This window comes from Spermophilus citellus (assembly GCF_964194105.1).
Source record: "Spermophilus citellus genome assembly, chromosome: 15".
Lineage (NCBI taxonomy): Eukaryota > Metazoa > Chordata > Mammalia > Rodentia > Sciuridae > Spermophilus > Spermophilus citellus.
Genome location: NC_138195.1, coordinates 20,992,958 through 21,012,874, shown reverse-complemented (window position 1 = coordinate 21,012,874; position 19,917 = coordinate 20,992,958). Strand labels below are relative to the sequence as shown.

General features: G+C 35.9%; 1 protein-coding gene across 1 annotated transcript in view; it reads right to left on the bottom strand.

The window, feature by feature from the left end:
* The window catches only part of LOC308634770 (mitochondrial import inner membrane translocase subunit Tim23), a 23,725-nt gene extending 3,808 nt beyond the window's left edge, over window positions 1-19,917 (bottom strand). Inside the window, exons 1-6 of the mRNA XM_081268841.1 lie at window positions 19,669-19,917; window positions 18,453-18,511; window positions 13,104-13,197; window positions 12,766-12,850; window positions 10,788-10,846; window positions 8,490-8,600 (exon numbers count right to left, since the gene is read on the bottom strand). Of these exons, the coding sequence (XP_081124967.1) occupies window positions 8,490-8,600; window positions 10,788-10,846; window positions 12,766-12,850; window positions 13,104-13,197; window positions 18,453-18,511; window positions 19,669-19,774 (514 nt within the window). The 5' untranslated portion in view covers window positions 19,775-19,917. The remainder of the gene's footprint in view (window positions 1-8,489; window positions 8,601-10,787; window positions 10,847-12,765; window positions 12,851-13,103; window positions 13,198-18,452; window positions 18,512-19,668) is intronic.

Below are 19,917 nucleotides of genomic sequence, written 5' to 3'. Positions count from 1 at the left end.
TGATTATTCTAAATTCTCATATAAGTAGAATCACACAATATTTGTACTTTTGAGACTGAATTACTTCACTTGGCATCATGTCCTTTAAGGCTAATCCATGCTGTAGCAGGCAAGAGAATTTCCTTCTTTTTAAAGGCTGAATAATATTCTCTTGTCCGATATACCACATTTTGTGTATCCATTCATCCATCAAATATTAATAGATACTTGAGTATATACCTTTTGGCTATTGTGAACAATGTTAGAAACTAAACAGTATTGAAATTTAAAGAATCATGAAATCAAACCCTAAGAGTTAAATCAAAACAGCCTGTGTAAAGATCAAATATCAAATTAAGCTAGAGGACAGAAAAGGAATTAACATTCATTGAATTATACTTTCAGATAAGCACTTATTGTAACTTGTTTCACAACCCTCAAAGTAATAACATGGGTGAGCCCATTATTAAGATGACCTTTTACAAAAAGTCATGTAGCTGGTGAGATTCTAAAAAATTTCATTACATTTCTGTCTTAAATGGCTGAATTAACTACATATTCTCTGTATACAGGCTTTTTGATAAATATCTTTATTTGCTGTATTGTTGGATTATACATTAAACACCTGATTAGCTGACTTATTCTGATTTTTTGGTAATTCATCCATCACAAATATCAGGTAGTGTTTCTATTCCATAAATCTTTAGAGGAAGTCTCAAAAGGATTACAAACCCCAAGTTTTCTTGAGATAAATATTTGAGAAAAGGTTTTTTTCCCCCTTCTATATTAAAAATGGAATTTACTTGTAATTTTATGTTTAAAAGCTCAAAATAACTTCTTGTAACATATGTATGTAAGTACACATAAATAGAGCTTCCATGGATAGGAGGAGAGTGGATTAATTACCTTTTATGCTCATGAAAAGTTTATCTCGTGCTATGATTTAGATGTGAGGTATCCCCCCAAAATTACACAGCTGAGACAATGCAAGATGGTTCTGAGGAGAAATGATTGAGTTCTAACAGTCTTGACCCAATCAGTGAATTGATCCACTGCGAGGGATTAAATGGTACGGTGTGGCTGGAGGAGGTGGGAATTGGGGTGTGGCTCTGGGGTATATATTTGTATATGGGAAGTGGAATCACTCTGCTTCCTGATGATGTGAGCCGCTTCCCTCCACCATGACATTCTTCCTCACCTTGAATGGAGCCAGCCTTCCATGGACTAAGACCTCTGAAACCGTGAGCCCTCAAGTAAACTTTTCCTTCTCTATAATTGTGCTGGTTGGGTCCTTTTAGTCACAGCAGTGAAACAGCTGACTAAAATACCTTGGCACAGGAAAACTTTGTTAAAAACCTAAAAAATATTTCCACATTGAAAATATTCAGTAGAAGACAAATTTAAAACTTAATTGACAGCACAAGGATACCACACAGCCCTAAGTTTTGTTGGTGCACACTATGTTTAAAAAATTAAGTATTTTGCCAGCCCAGTTGCCCATGCCCTTAATCCCAGGAAGTTGAGGCAAGAGGGTTCAAGGTTCAAGAACAGCCTCAGCAACTTAGTGAAACCCTGTCTCAAAATAAAAAGCAAAAAAGAACTGGGGATTTAGGTTAGTGGAAATGTGACCCTGGGTTCAATCTTAGTACCAAAAAAAGACTTAAGTATTTTAAAACCAGGAACTTCACACAAAAATCTGAGATCACAATTTCTTTGGAATAAATGGAAGGCTTTTTGCTGGAGCTGAGTGGAAGGTACTTCTAGCCCAATGCAAGGATATGGAAATTTGAGGTCCGTTCCATACCATCCCTTATTTTCCAACATAAGGTAAGCCATTATGGCATTTCCTGTATTACAACAGCCCTCATTATAATAATGCACTGAATTAGGATCTAACTTAAAACATATTTCTAACAAGAGAGAGAAGAAAAGGCTAAATATTTGATGTTAAGCCAAAGATACAGGAACCTAACATTGTGTGAAGGACTACAGTGGTAACACAATAGGGGAAACCTCCAACCTAGATCAGGAAGATGAAGATTTTGGCTCAAAAGAGAAAAAGTAAAAAGAACACCCATGAATTCTATGTCAAGTGACAAGTAGATTCTAATGTTTATCACAACTGTGAAACAGAGGAGGTAAATACACTGCTGACACAGAGTTCTAACATCACTTCATAGTTACTGATTTAGTTTAGTTCAACCACACTGGCAATCATTCTGGCAAAGGCCAATTAGGTTCTTTTACCAATTTTTGGTTTAAAATATTAAAGATCTTCCCTGACCATGTGCCTTCTGTGACCTTTGGACATCCTTGATGGAACAGTTAAAGAATGCTCACTTTTCCATGGGTTTGGCTCACTCTTCAAAACTCAGTTTTATCTCAAGGCTATCACTCCCTCTGGCTTTGAGGATGTGGCCAGTCCCTGGGGAGATGAGGATCAGTAAGTCACAGCAGGTTGTTAGAACAGAGCTTTCTTTGTTCTTTTTTTTTTTTTTTTTAAATATTTATTTTTTAGTTTTCGGCGGACACAACATCTTTGTTTGTATGTGGTGCTGAGGGTCGAACCCAGGCCTCACGCATGCCAGGTGAGCACGCTACTGCTTGAGTCACACCCCCAGCCCTGCTTTCTTTGTTCTAACTTGCATTTAAGTAACCCCACTGGAAATAAGACTTTGGGAGTCTCACCTGTGGAGAGGATGCTCTGCCCAGGACTCCCAGTTGGGACCCTGAAAAGTTGCCCTGGGGCTCCCCAGCTATATGACTTCAGGTGTTGGTGTTTCCCCCAATTTGGTGATATATTTTCTTCCCTTTCTGTCTCATGTACCACTTTTGCTTCCATATTATTGCTAAAATAAATGCTACATTGTATAAAGAGAGTGTCTTTATTGTCTATTGGATCTGACCTGTCAAATTCAGCAGCTGCACACATATGCAATGCTTTATAATGTTACAATGACCTAGCGATCCCATTCCTTAGTATTTGAAAGAACTAAAACCAGCATACTGCAGTGATACATGCCTATCAGTGTTTATAGCAGCACAATTCACAACAGTCAAGTTATGGAACCAACCCAGATGCCTACCAACAGAGGAACAGATAAAGAAAACATGTATATACACAACGCAGTTTTACTCATCCATAAATAAAATTATGACATTTGCTGGTAAATGGATGGAACTGGAAAACATCATGCTAAGTGAAAGAAGCTAGACTCAGAAAGTCGAAGAGGATAATGCCCTTTCACATGCAGAAGCTAGGAAGAAATATAGAATTAAAAAAAAAAAAGCGGGGGTGGGAGGCAAAGGGGTAATCCCATAAAAATTCCTAGAAGAGAGTACAGTAGAGTAGAGGAAAGGGGGATGGGAAGAAAAGGGAAAATACTGGGGATTGAAATGGAGTCAATTATATGCATGTATAAATATGTCAAAATGAATCCCAGTATTACACTTTTTAATAAAAACATTAAAAAGAAAAATACCCTTAATCCTTGGGGAACAGCTAATTCTTGCAGACCTGAAATATTTCCAACATCCAGTGTACTCTTCAAAAACAAAAATCTGAAATAATCAGGTGTGGTGGTGAACACCTGAATTCCACAGCACAGGAGGCTGAGGCAGGAGGGTCTTGAGTTGAAAGCCAGCCTCAGCAAAGGTGAGGTGCTAACCAACTCTGTGAGGCTGTCTCTAAATAAAATACAAAATAGAGCTGGGAATATGGCTCAGTGGTTTAGTGCCCCTGAGTCAATCCCTGGTACCCCCACCAAAAACAAACACCCTCCCCCCCCCCCCCCCCCCCCGCCACAAACCAAAACCAAAACAAAAAACCTGAAAGGTGGTGGGGGAGGAAAGGAAAGGAGCTTGGTATAAAGTTTCAACATAGTAGGTTTGTAAGCATTTTAGTGAAAGAATGATCATGTGGACAAACACATAAGAAAATGGGAAATTTGCAGACCAATGAGAAGCTAGGTTAAAGAACCCTGATGATGTGATTTTTAGTTCAGGTCTGGTGTTTCTTTGATAAACTGTAATATTTTCCAAAGCATGTGAAATGCCATTACTAGATTCCCTGTGGCATATACGAATCCATTTAATAATGTCCATGTTCTATCAGAACAAGAACAGCTATGGTTTTGCTATAATCAATTAGCTCAGGAGTGGCCTAGTTACTTATTTTCAGGGAACAAGGTCTCAGAAGTTAAAAGATATAGCAATCCTTGCTGCCCTCTCAAAGCCCTAATTAACAAATCTTATGCTTTCCATAACAAAATCAGTTTGTAAAAGCAAAGTAAAAGGATTGAGTCACTGTTAAAAGGTTCTATTTATCAATATCTAAACTGAACAACAGGCCTTTAGAATTAAATTTCACATGCCAAAAAGAATTTCTTGATGACTTTTTCTTTGGGGGGTACCGGGGACTGAACTCAGGGTCACTTGACCACTGAGCCACATATCTACCCCTATTTTGTATTTGTCTCATTGAGTTGCTTAATGCCTCAGTTTTGCTGAGGCTGGCTTTAAACTAGTGATCCTCCTGTCTCAGCCTCCCACGCCAACTGGGATTACAGGTGTATGTCACTGTGCCCAGCTTGATGACTTCTTTGTATAATTTCTGGCATCAATATTTTTCCAATGAACAAACATTAATGTAATAGGTGAATGGCTAATTGCCATAATATATGAAGTGCTTCAATAAATCAGTTAAGGGAACAACCCAATAAAAAATGTGCACATTAGTACACACCTGTAATCACAGCTTCTGTGGAAGCTGAGATAGGAGGAATGCCAAGTTTGAGGCCAGTCTTGGCAACTTAGTAAGATGACATCTCAAAAAAAAAAAAAAAAAAAAAAAAAAGATAAGAATGTAGATGAATGGTAGAATAACCCTGGGTTCAATCCCCAGTACTGCAAAAACAAGGATAAAGGACTTTGGGAGAAAAATACAAACAACATCTAAACAATAGAAGTTGCTCAATTTTGTAAGCAACCAGGGAAAAGGTGAGACATCAAGATTTTCCACCAAGTGTCATAATAAAAACAATGGTAAAAGTGAAAAAGTACTTGGAGGGGCACTCTGGCTTTAGTCATTTAACATTTTCTTTTCTTTCTTTCTTTCTTTTTTTTTTAAAGAGAGAGAGAGAGAGAATTTTTTTTTTTTTTTTATTTTTTAGTTATCGGCAGACACAACATCTTTGTTTGTATGTGGTGCTGAGAATCGAACCCGGGCCCCACGCATGCCAGGCGAGCGCGCTACCGCTTGAGCCACATCCCCAGCCTTCATTTAACATTTTCAATATGTAGATCCTCTGCTCAATAACTTGTCTTTCAACAATTGTACCTTAATGTAGAATGTTTTAAGGGAACAGCCAAAAGTGGGTGTTAAAAGGCAACAGGAAGAGCAGTCAAATCTGGAACCTGAAGTGGCAAGGGCACAAATCATGTAGATGATTTGAGCATCATAGACCACTGTAAAGAATATGGACTAATTAGACTTTTGATTCTTCTAAATTTTGAATTTCCATTAAATCATAAGCCTTAAAGTGTCTATTGTAACTCCCAGCAAATTTAAACATTCACCCGTCTCCTGAGTAGTGTATATATATGTTAACTTTGGGTTTAGAAACCCTCTGAAACTTTCATGGGATCCTTCCAGAGTTCTAGAACATTCCCCATCACCCACAGAAAAGCAATCACCCAAATGACTAAGTATCACTGGAAACAAAACAAAAAAGTCCTAAAATGACAGTATAATGGAGAGTAAGAAACAACTGAGATGTTTTAATGAGTTCAGTCTTCCCTGGAAGAGGCTGCAAATAAAGGCTGGATGGTGAGGAACCCAGGAGAGCTAGCTGATGTGCAGAGTAACACATTCTGCTTCCACAATATAATAAAACAAAGCAAAGCAAAGCAATAAACAATGCCTAATCATCTTTGACATCTACCCCTCCATCACCATTCCCTCATATCATCAGTTGTGAAGTTCATCACTGATCATAACATTCTGTATTAATATTTTTCCTTCCATTTTGACTTCTATTTCTAATCTTTTTTCTCTACTCCTTATTTCTAGCTTAATGCCCCCCCCAAGGATGACTCTGATACTTTCAGTCAAAAAACTAGATACTACATTGCCTTTCAACTTAACTTTAAATTTTCTCCCTAGCCTCTCAAGCTCTAAGCCTAGACTAACCTCCCAGACATTTCTCCTAAACCTTCCTTATATGGTATCAGGTAATTAAACACATAAATTTGAAATTCAGTCCTTTTTTCCCCCTAACCACCCCCCTTTAAAAATCATAGATGTACATAACATCTTTATTTTTGTCTATTTACTGTTTTTTAATGTGGCGCTAAGTATCGAATTCAGTGTCTCAAACATGGTAGGTAAGTGCTCTACCACTGAGCCACAACCCCAGCACAAAATTCTTAAGGCCCAATCCAACTATTACTCCTTTCTAAAATTTCCCTGATTTCTTGGAGGCTATTTGGTATGTTGAAAAATACAATGGGCTGTGAAGTCAGACTAGGGTTTGACTAACTTAGTTAGCCTGAATTTCGACTTGTCTATAAAAGTGACCTTTGCTCCCTTCAGACACTTATAAATAAGAAAATGTATAAAAAACAAGAGACTTCCTTTCTCCCATACGTATATTTTATATAATTTTTAAGGACTTAGCAGTCTCCCTAATCTGAAGTCAATAAACGATATCTTTATTGTTTAGTTGTAGATGGAAAACACCTAAATCTTTATGTGGTGCTGAGGCTTGAATCCAGTGCCTCACACATGCTAGGTGAGTGCTCTACCAGTGAGCCCCAGCCCCAGCCCCATAATATCTACTATCTTAAAAATCAAGAAATAGCAAGATAATCACATTATCTAGAAACATAAAAGAGTGAAGAATTAAAGTAATTGCCTTTCAGAATGGGGAACCAGCTAAGGTGAGAATGGTGAATGCATAGTCTCATGCATTATTGAAATCTTTTGATTTTTAAGACAATAACCTTGACTTTTAAAATTATATGTCTGACAAAAAAATATTACCAGAAGTAAGCAAAGATGTACCAACAAAATAATTAGGCAATGGATCAAGGGTAGAGCATGTGCTTAGTATATGGAACAAGGCCCCTAGGATCAATCCCCAGTCCAATAAAGAAGAAATATAGAGACCTAAATTAGGCATCGCTGGGACATTTGAGTCTAACCCACTGAACTTATACACAGAAGAGAACATAGATCTCCCAGTAAGATTCTATAGGAATAACATACACTATACTGAACTGTGCCTTTGGCTTTGTGTGTACCAGTAAACTGGGCACAATGGTGCACACCTGTTAATTCCAACAACTTAGGAGGCTAAGGCAGGAAGATCAAAAGTTTGAGGCGAGACTGGGCAACGTTGTGAGACTATCTTAAAATAAATTAAAAAAAAAAAAAAAAAGGCTGTGGCAGAGAACTTATCTAGCACATATGAAACATGGGGTTCAAATGAATGCCCCAAACCACAAACAAGCAAAATGAAAACCAGAAAAAAAGGAAAAAAGAAATACAAAAAAATAGTAATTTTGATTATTCCATTGCTTACTCTATCTACAATAAAAAAACAAAATGAATGAAAAATATAGAAAAGAATCTTCTTCCTTTTTTCCCTGCTTTTTTTATGGTGCTGGGGATTGAACCTAGAGAAATTTTTAGCTCTTTTTAATGGCAAAACAACAATAACAACCAGGAAGTATATGACCCAACAACCCCACTTCTGGGTATATGTATAAGAGAATCAAAAACAGGGTCATAAACAGGTATTTGTGCATCCATGTTCACTGCAGTATCATTCACAATACTGAAATTCAGTAGAAGCAGCCCACAAAACCCTTGAGAGAGGAACAGATATGCAAATTGTGGCACATGGAATGCAGTATTATTCAGCCTTCAAAAAAAAGAAATTCAGATACATACTACAACATGGATGAACCTCAAGGATATTATGCTAAGTGAAAAGCCAATCACAAAAGGACAAATGATATACAAATTCACTTATATGAGGTACCTAGATTATCTAACTTATCTTCTTAAAATTAAAAGATTTCAATGATGCCTGAGACTACTTTACCACCATTATCACATTAGCTAATTCTCTGTTCCCAAAGGCAACTGCTTTAATTATTCACTCTTCCTTTCTGTTCAGAGACAGAAAGTATAAGATTACCAGAGCTGGGAGAAATGGAAAGGAGGGAACAGCTGTTTAATGTGTTATCAGTTCTGGAAGATGAATAAGTTCTGGAGATTAGCTGTACAACAATGTGAGCACACAACACTATCTGTACCAAACACCTAAAGATGGTTAAGACAGTAAATTTTATGACATATTTTAAATTAAAAAAACAAAAACAAAAATAACCACAAGGTTACAGAACTACACCATATTATAAAAATACTATAACATTTTCACTGAAAACTAAAAAAGCATACAACAAGTGTATTAAGTGATAGTTCTCCATTCAGTAATACCTACCTGTACATTTATACAACATGCCTGTCATAGTTCCAGCTGCTACTGTGTTGAGGTCATCTTCTGCACCTCGTGTTTTCTCAATGATAACACCAAATGCACTATAAAGAAGAGCTAAAGGAAAAATAGAAGTGATGTTATAAAAGTGTGACTGAAAGTCAGTATGGCAATAATATTTAGATAAGTAATGGAACGGTTTCTAATAGCAAAAGCCTGGCAACAAATAAAATGCATTTGTACCATCTAAACTGATACAGGAAGAAACTTTCCATACAATGAAATACTACAGTCACTTGAAACAAAAACCATTAATAAACAAAGCAGGCACATATGCACACTAGTACATGACTCTGATTGGCTATGCAAAAAATAATCTATGTAAGTTTTCAGAAGAAAAGAGTAACTATTTCTATATACTACTCCAGGAAAGCCCAAAAAGTATATTTTAAATTTTTCATTTATATGTTACCCACATATACTCAGTATATGTACTTTGGATTAAACACCCATATATGTCTGTTATAATTAGCCAGAAGATCTAAGAAATAACTATATCCCCAATTAATAAGAGAATTACAACTCTGGACAGGGAACAGCTGGAATGTAGCCTTTGAAATGCCTCTTTAAAAACCCTCCATTCCCCCTGATGGGCAGAATCACAGCTTCTAGGACAGGATCCCCCCATGTTTGTCCTTTGCTAGCAAAGCAGTAAAACTTTTTCCTTTTTCTCATCTTTTTTGTGTATATAAAATTAAAAAGAAATATAAAGTTTGATTCTTGTACATGTAAAAAACTATAACATTGGCACCATTTGGTTTTACATGATTTTCCCCCAAACAACCCTCAACCTCTGCTGCTTTTAGATTCCTATCAGACATGAATGCATTAACGACTTTTCTTACCCTTTCACAAAATCATAGCTATAACTGACCCTTCAACATTATACCAAACTTAAGACTTATAACTCCTTTGTTATGGTATTTCATACTTCTATTAACGTTCATCTACCTGTTCAACTTACATAACTGCAAGTGAACATGAGTAGAACATTATGATTGATCATATTACAAAAAGAATACAAAGTGACAAACCCAGTGACCAGTTATCCCACATTGCTTAGGCCCGAGAGGTTTCTTGCAATGTGGGGTGTATAGTGCTAAAACTGAGAAAGTCTGAAGCAAAAGGGACAGTAACTACCCTGGGTATATAAGCGATTAAAAATTAACAAGAGATCAGGGCATGGTGGCACTTGCCTATAATCCCAGCCGTCTGGGAGGCTAAGGCAGGAGGATTGCATGTTCAAAGCCAGCCTCAGCAACTTAGAGAGGCCCTAAGCAACTAAGTGAGATCCTGTCTCAAAATAAAACGTAAAAAGGGTTGGAGATATGGTTCAGTAGTTAAGAACTGCTGGGTTTAACCCCCAGTACAGAGGAATTAACAAAGGAGGTGAGGAATTAACAAAAGAGGGTGACTGTGTGCACACACATGTTGGGCACGGAGACACAATGGGGACAGGAGAAATGTAGGCATGAGCAGCACATGGAAGTAGCTATTTATTAGAATCAAAATGTAAATCTGGCTTTAAGGTGTTCAAACGCACTGCTTCTAAAGCCCACAACAAGGCTGGGATCTTAGTATATTATAAGAGGATTTTTCTACCTTTTCAATGAGTTTTCTACATTTTCCCTTGTTTAATCTGCCACAATTAAAAGATTTCCAGACATTCAGTTAAGCTCATAAATTATGAAAACCTTGTGTTAGGGCATATGTGCCACAGGCTGGTCTATTTTAAGTCATCAATAATCAAAAGAGCCTGTCATTTATAAATAATACGTGATGAAAGTATTTGGTTCTGACTAAGCACTACTAAATTACCTCTTACCTAGAACTGCCAATGTTTTTGTTATCTACAAAGAAACTATTGTAACTCTGGAATTAGGTCCTTGAAATCTGCTGAGCAGGTTATTAGGAAAAAAGTAATAGCACTGGACTAATCCATCATGTCTCCACTTTAGAACCTTGAACCTTTCCCAATATACATAGCCCTTTGCCTCAGACCTAAATCATCTGAATTTTGTTTAGTTAAAATTTGACCTTATTTGGTGTCCTGCATGGACAAGGGAAGGCAGTGTTTAAAAGATTTTGGTCTCTCTTCTAATGATATCCTACTCACCAAAGTGGATTTAAACATAATTGTTTCAAATCCTTGAACCAGAATTTTGGTTGATCAAATTGTTCATACTTATATATTCTTTCTTTGCATTATAATAGGATTTATTATCAAATGAGATTTCTACTTACCCAGAGAACCTAGAGTATTAGCCCAAAGTGCACCTTGCCTAGTCACCATATTTAAAATCCTACCAGGGAAGAAAAAATCTGTATTAAGAATCATAGTTTTTACTATGACACACTGGCTTTTCTTTCTGGGAGAGGGGGTATATTAACTATATGATATGAAGTAGAACTGAACATTAACAATCATCTAACTAGAATACATAGAGGAAGTACCATGTCTGCTCCCTAACTTGAACTAAGCAGCCAAAGTGAATGCTTAGCACACTCTCAAGGAAGCAAAGTCCTGCCTTATACCAGTGCCACATGCTACCAGAACAGTGACATAGGCAACTGGACGAAGAAGACAAGATATTCCTCTCCCAGCAGTGTAACACCATCACAGGAATGGTTCTGTCCGGATAGCTGACTACTGCTGGAAACAATGGAAATACAATAACAAAGAGTAAAAGAACTCATTAATTAACATTCTATAGTATAAAAATTTGTATTACTTCTAACAATGTTTAAAAACATTAGTATCCTCACAAACAAAAGTATTTCTAATTAAATTATTTACTAATGTTTTAAGTTCAATATTTTAAAGTCTGTAATTAGCTTTAAAAATATTAATTTTCATTATTGTATTGCTAGAGGTACTGCAAATTGGTAAAATTCTTTGGGATGCCTATTAAGCATAACTCATCCTCAGCAACCATCAGCCACAGTTATTGTGTCCCATAAGGCAGAAAAGTAGAGGAAGTATACTCAAGATCACAAAACAGTAAACAATAAAAACCACATATATCTGCTTGATTCTAATCCTATCTTCTTTTCATTATTAAATGCTGCCTCTATGTAGAAGAATGATTATAAAACTACTACTGTTTTAAAAAACAGTAGTAGTCTTGGGGCTGGGTGATAGCTAAGCGGTAGAGCGCTCGTCTAGCATGTGAGAGGCCCTGGGTTCGATCCTCAGCACCACATAAAAACAAATAAATAAAATAAAGATATAAATAAATAAATAAAGTCTCTTCAAAGAGACTTTTCACTTCCAAATTCAAATTTAACATAATTTGAGGAATTTGTTTCAAAACAATACAGGAGAGGAGATGGGACATAATAAGCTGTGGCTGATGGTTGCCAGGATGAATTATGCTTCATAAGTATTCATCATGCTACTTTGTTTACTTTGGTATTAATTTAAAATTCCTCATATACAAGAAGTAAAAAAAAAATTACTGGAGCAAGGGACAAATGTTACAAAAATAAACATAAAATACTGAAGGAGAAGGATGGTAATTTAAGTACAGTGATTCACATAGTAATAAGAATATTAAAAGCTTCTAATTCAGTAAATCTGCTGCCATCTGCTGGCTGAATAATACATATGGAAGATGGAGTTCAAAGTGTCCTAAAAAAAAACCCCATGAGCCAAAGAACACATATTTGTGATTCTACTTATATCAAGAATAAAAACATAAAAAAAAAGAATAAAAACATGCCAAACAGAACAACTTACTATTTAAGCAATATTGATAGAGACTGGTTATGTTTACTTCTTAAGCACAGTGAAGACATATGTATACTTTCTGGAGCTTAAATGTACCTTCCCTTCTCTGCAAATTAAAATTCCTGAGGAAATCTTAATCTTTTAAAACTACCTCTAAATTCTAGGAATTACATTTAAAGTTCTTTGGCTCCTCATTTCAGAAATGGAGAGTGAAGACATTAAGAAATTCAGGTAAAATGACAGACTTAGCATTACTCTTTTGAACTGCTTATTTCTTCATTACCAAGTTCTCCAGTTCTGCATCCAATAATTGGATTCCTTGGTTCCTTCTATTTTGAGTAAGAAAAAAAAAAAAAAAAAAAAAACAAGAAAAAACAAAGGAAAGTATATCAATGTTCTAAACATTTGCAATCTCAGATTTGTGCCCATTACACTACGAAAGCAGAGTTAATATTCAAGGATCATTGTATCAGATGATTACATGAGACTTACTGTACATTTCTTGGTTTGGACCAGGCCATGTTCTGGGTTTCCTTCAATCCTAGCCGAAGACCATTCACTGCCCCAAATGCAGCTCCTGGTAAATCATAATAATTCATCCAAATATAGTTTTGTATTAAAACAACAACAGCAACAACAACAACAACCATACTTCTGAGTAATTTTCATTTATACTTAATAGAAAAGAAGGATAAATATAAATACCAAAAAAAACCCTTGAAAATATTAAAAAAACCTTAGAACCAGTATTCTAATTCCTTTTCATTTTAAGCACCATCAACTTCTTAAACTGAGGACACCAAAGGAAAAAAAAATATCATTACACCCACCTGTCATACAACATCCTCCAATGGTAAGGAAGGCTAGTTCAAATCTGCCCCGTGTTTTATTAGCTCCAGTTGGTAAAATAAACTCATCCGTATCCTAATGGAGTAATAAAGAAAATCAAGTTGAGCATCACTCAAGACATAGCACCTGAAAACTACTTTTAACTTTTCAAAGCAGTTTTTTCTAGAAAGTAAAACATTGAATTAATGCAAACTTGTCTTTTTATGGGGTGGAGGGTACTGGGGATTGGACTCCCAACCCTATTTTGTATTTTATTTAGAGATAGGGTCTCACTGAGTTGTTTAGTGCCTCGCTTTTGCTGAGACTGGTTTTGGTTTTGAACTCGCAATCCTGCCTTGGCCTCTTGAGTTGCTGGGATTATAGGCATGTGCCACCATGTGTGGAAACCTCAACTATCTTATTTAAACAAAAATAAAATTGTCTGCAGCAATAGCAATACCTAAATCAAAGTGAAAAGAAATACATAATACATTTTGTTCTTAGGAGGGATTCTCATTTAGCACTTGTTTCCTTCAAAATATAAATCAGATAGATAATACGTAATCTGCCTTAATGACAAATTTGAGGTGACAGTGTAGAAAGAACAGCTTTAAAGAAAAGAACACTGAAAGCTATAAGAATTAACAGATGATAGACTGTCAAGCCTGAAGGAAAAAAGTAATTTTTGATTTTGTAGCAACTAAACCTTGAATACCATCTTACACGTGTAAGATCAAATGATCCTCAAAAAATGAGCAAGAACTATTAAAGTACAATCATCTGTATTAGTCATCAGTCATACAAGGGCAAATTATACCCTTAATAGTATTTTTTTTTCAGCTGGGGATTGAGCCCAGGGCTTCATGCAAACTAGGCAAGCACACTACCACTGAATTATACCCTGACCGCATATATTCCTTTAATAACCTTAGGAAGTTATAGACCCTATTTGTAGTAAATGAATAATTAACATGAGTCCCTGGAAGATGACCCAAAATCCTGGGTTGAGAAATGCTACTAAGAGGGGCTGGGGATGTGGTTCAAGCGGTAGCGCGTTTGCCTGGCATGTGTGCGGCCCAGGTTCGATCCTCAGCACCATACAAAGATGTTGTGTCCGCCGAAAACTGAAAAATATTAAAAAATTCTCTCTCTTAAAAAAAAAAAAGATAAAAATGCTACTGAGAGCAAACAATGATGATCAATTTAAGAGTCAATATACAGTTAGAAAAAACAGTTTCATTTAAGGAAAGCTTTCCATGAAAAAATAGCTTTGGCAAATCCCCTGATGGATAGCACACAGAGTGTGCCACATTCAACATACTAAAAACCACTAAATATCAACATTTATCCCACTCCTTGTAGCAAATACTGAACTTTGGTAAATGCATTATTAATTAGGAAAACTAGCTCTGCACTGTTTTTAATTTCTGGCTTGTGCATACAAAATACTCACCAAACACTGCAAGTAAACAAGCACATGTATTCTCATCACACAAAATGGTCAGTTGGGGAATAATAAGCAAATCTTGAGAAGATTCCATGTGATGATATACTGTACATAGTTTTTCAAATTTTGGATGCTGCTTGACATTTAAATTATAGTGATTTTAAATACGGTTATGCTGAACCTTATCAAGCAAGCTCAAGGGCATGTCAGCACAAGCTCACTCTTCAGCTGATGTCAATAAAAGCAACACTAGGCTTGGAAGCAAATGTACATCAATTCATACACAAAACTGACAGTAAAGTATATTAATACACTGAATATAGGATATGTTGAAAAGTTCTTGTTAAACCCGTACTGGTGACACTCTAGTTGGACACTAGTGTCACTAAAATACCATAAGTTTGTTTGTTAATATAGAAGACAAATGAATCTAAGAACAAATATCAATGAACCTGATGAAATAGTCAGAAGGCTGAGATTATGTGTCATCTTTATAATTTCATGTGAATACTACTATGGACACTGGAAATTATTTAAAGTCTCCTTGTTTTTATACCGGATATTCATATGGGCTAACAGAGAACAAGATTTATTAACATAATTTAAAAAACATTTTAGGGATGATTTAAGAGTAGTGATAATACAAAAGCAATAGCAAGAGAAAGCACAAATAAAAATTGATGCCAAAACTACTATATGGTCAGTTGACGGGCACTATTTAAGATATATTTAATTTTCTAAAAGTATAGAAAAATATTTTAAAAATGTAATTTTTATTAAGGTATCATCTTTACATTTATGTTTTCCATTGTTACATGTAACATGAAGACAAAAAGGTTTAGAAAAACATTTTCAATTCTGAAGTCCCTCTAGCATCCCAGAATACACAATTTTTTTTGGTCTAACCCTACTCACTTAGCAATGTAAGATCAAAATAATATTGCATTTATAGCTAGAGTAGCACTTTAATTCTGAAGTCAACATTTAAGCAAAATACATGTTCTGTGAAATTCTGAGTAAACTGACAAGATGGGAGCTTCTAAAAAATCCACTTATTAATATTTAATAAATTTAAATGATAAATTTTCTGCAAAAACAATGAAGCTTTAAACTCACAAGGTCCTTATTAAAAAACTTTTTTTTTTTTTTTAAGGACTAGGGTATAGCTCAGCAGTAGAGCACTTGCTTAGCATGCTCAAAGCCTTGGGTTCAATTCCTAGAATAGGAAAAAAAAATTAAGTTACTGACATATCACTCACATACTATACTACTCATTTATTTAATGTACAATTCAATAGTTTCATGCCCCACATAGTCCCAATTGCAAGCCATTACTAGTCTACTCTTCATGCCTATATATTTGCCTATTCTGACATTTCATATAAATGGAATCATGTATTAAGCGGTCTTTTGTAACTGGTTTTCTTTGATTTAGCAGGCATTTTAAGTTCATCCATGTTGTAGCATGAAACAATAATTCATGTTTTAATTGCCAAATGATATTACATTATATAGATACGCCATATTTTGTCTATTCTTTCTCCTGTTAATGGACATTTGGTTTGTTTTTGCTTTTTGGCTACTATGAACATTTATGTACAATTTGTGTGAACATGTTTTCAATTCTCTTGTGTGTATATCTAAGAGTAGAAATGCAAGGTCATAAGATAATTCTATTTTTAACATTTTGAGAAACTGCCAGACTATTTCCAAAGCAGATTTATCATTTTACATCCCCACAAGCAAAGTATGAACGTCCAATTTCTCCATATCCTTACCAGTATTTGTTATTGTCTTTTTCATTATAGCTCCTGGTGGGCCTGAAGTAGTATTTTACTGTGGTTTTGTGACTTCAGTTTCTCTAGTTAGTGACACTGAAGTTTCATGTCATTACTTGGCATCTATACACTTTCATGAAGAAATGTCTATTTATAATTGGAATTTTATAACTGGATTGTTGTTTCATTAATGTTTTAAAAAATTTTTAAAACTAAACATTCTAACTATAAGTCCATCATCAGGTAAATGATCTGCAAATATTTTCTCCTAGTCTTTGACTACCTTTCCCCTTTCTTTTTCTTATTTTGGTACTAGGGAATGAACCCAGAGGTGCTTTACCATTCAACCACATTCCCAGCCCCCAACCAGCGTTTTTTTTTTTTTGAGACAGGGTCTCACTAAGTTGTTTAGGGCCTAGCTAAACTGTTTGTTTCTACTTTTTGGTTACTATGAACATTTATGTACAATTTGTGTAAACACGTTTTCAACTTATCACTCCATAAAGAACATCATATGTTATGTTGTTAAGTCTCTAGCCTTGAACTTGTGATCCTCTGCTTCAGACTCCTGAGCTGCTGGGAATATAGGCATGCACTACCATGCCTGGCTCTTTCCCCTTTCTTTAAAAAAAAAAAAAAAAAAAATTGTTTTCTTTTTTTGGTGGGACTGGGGATTGAACCCAGTGCATACCAAGTCGTTTCTGCTTTTTTTTTTTTTAATATTCTTTTAGTTATCAGTGGACCTTTATTTATTGATACGCAGTGCTGAGAATCGAACCCAGTGCCTCACACATACTAGGCAAGTGCTCTGCCATTGAGCCACAACCCCTCGTTTCTGTTTTTGTTTTGTGTTTTTGAGACAGAATCTTGCTAAATTGCTAAGGCTAGTATCAAATCCTCCTATTTCATGTAGATTAAATTACTGGGATTATAGGCATGTCACTGGGTCCAGCTTTAAAAAAAAAAAATCAATTTTGACTAAATTGAATTAATCAACTTTTTATTTATTGTGCTTTTGGTAGCAAACGAACTACTGCATAATCCAATCACAACTATTTATAACCATGATTTCATTAAAGAGTTTTATATCTTTAGCTCTTACATTTATAAAGTAATTTTACGCTTGGAGTGTTTGTTGTTACTGTATGGAAAGCAGAACTGATTTTATATGTTAATTTTATATTCTGAGACTTTGCTGAATTCACTTATTAATTGTAACAGTTTTTTTTAAATATTTATTTTTTACTTGTAGTTCGACACAATACCTTTATTTCACTCAATTATTTTTATGTGGTGCTGACAATCAAACCCAGGGTCTCGCATGTGGGAGGTGAGCGCTCTACAGCTGAGCCACAACCCCAGCCCTATTTTTTTTTTTTTTTGTGTACCTTTATTTGATTTTTAAAAGACAAGATCACATCATTTGCAAAGTGTTTCACTCTTCTTTCAATCTGCCATTTCATTCTCTTGCCTAACTGCTCTGGCTACAGGATGTTAAACAGTAGTGAAGTCAGTAGAAATTGCTTTTATTACTCCTGATCTTAAAGGGGAAATAGTCAGTCCTTCACTATTGTGTAGGTGCCATTTATTAGGTTGAAGGAATTCTCTCGTATTCTGTGTGTGTGTGTTAAAATCATGAAAGGGAGATGGATTTAATCAAATGCTCTTTTTGCATCTATTGAGGTAATCGTGTGGTTTTGTCTTATATTCTTATTTTTATTGCTTAATTACATATTGATATGTCACAGAACATAAACTGATATTCAGTACATTAAATTAACCTTGCTTTCCTGAGATATTCAACCACTAGTGTTTGAAGTCTTAACATTTAGCCCAGTATTCTGATACTACAAAGTGAGCTTCAAAAGCAAAATTTACTTTTATCAGGGTGCATTCCTTGTTGGTTTAACTCCCTTTAAAGGGGGTTAAATGGTTTCAAGGAGAGATACAAGCCAAGTTCTTAGGGTTTGTGAGGGAAAAAAAAAAAGAGAATGGAAACCAGAGACTTAGTATATGGCAGAATTAAGTACCTGTACTAAGTTCATGGATTAATTCAACTTGGAATTAAATAATTGAACTTTTTAAAGTGTAAGATAAAACATCAAACACTAAAATTTTAATCTTACCTGCACAAGATATCGTGGATCCACATTTAAATAAGGAGACAGAGGGTTCATACCAGTTACTAGAGAGAAAACAAGTTGTTATTTGCATAAAAATTCCCACAAGTTATTACATATAATAAACTAAGCTTCTAACAATTCCCTGTCTTGCAATTCTGATTTATAGGCTCCATAAATATTTTATTTACAAGCTCCATGAAATTTTGTTTTTTCTCTTTTCTTCTGTCAGTTTAGGGGCTGACTCATTCTGGAGACCCTCAATCTCAAAAGACAATGTTCATAGCAGCTCAATTCACAATAGCTAAGCTAGGGAATCAACCTAGGTGCCCTTCAACAGATGAATGGATAAAGAAAATGTAGTATACTTACACAATGGAATATTACTCAGCCATAAAGAATAAAATCATGGCATTTGCTGGTAAATGGAATCGGAGGCAAGCTAAGTGAAATAAGCCAGTCCAAAAAACCGAAAGGCTGAATGTTTTCTCTGATATTTGGTTGCTGAATCACAATGTGGGGGTGGGGGAAGTTCACTGGATGGGGGGCGCATACGTGGGGGAAGGAAGAGGGAATGAGAAAGACAGTATAATGAACTGGACATAACTTTCCTATGTTCATATATGAATACACCACCAGTGTAACTTCACATCATGTACAACCACAAGAATGGGAAGTTATATTCAGAGAAGCATGTAAACATATATACCTTCGTGTATTATAAGTTACCTTTAAAGTATAGCTCACTTTCCAGCTTATTTAGATGGTTTCCTGACTTTTTCCAACTCATATTTACTTCCCGACTCCACGTATTGAGTGTTTGGCCCCAATAGCTACTTTGGAATTTGATTTTTTTAAAAAATTCGCCAAGAAGCTAACTAATTGCTTGCTATTTGCAATACGCTATTTCCAGAAAATCTGGGCTTTTCTCTTAACTCACGACAACATATAGGAATACATATAATAACAAAAAGAGACCTAGATATAAACGGAAGAAAGCATGCATCATCCCTTAAATCCGGGTCAACCACAGGTAGCTTCCCCAGGGATCTACAGTCCCCCAAAACAATGTTCATAGAAGCTCAATTTCACAATAGCTTTGAAAGAGCAGCCGGTCAGACACATTAACCTCGCTACCAGCGCTGATGCTTCCGAATGGCTCACGTTAAGTGCAGACGCAGGAAGCAGTCAGAAATGTTCGCGTACTGGGCCCGATACTTACGCGGGACGCCGGCTAAATCCGCATGCGAGTAACCTGCTCCACCGGCTCCGAAAAAACCTGCCAATCCCCCTGTGGTTTTGTTACCACTTCCCCCGCCGCCTTCCATGGTGTCTCAGGAAACTACCGTCTCGTCCCTGACCGTGCCTCAAGCCGGGGTCGAGCGCTCGGCGGTTGCTTCACCGTAGTCGCGGGGAGACCCGCGTTACCACAGCCTCCTTCACACGCTGACCTTCCGGGCGTCGATTCCCG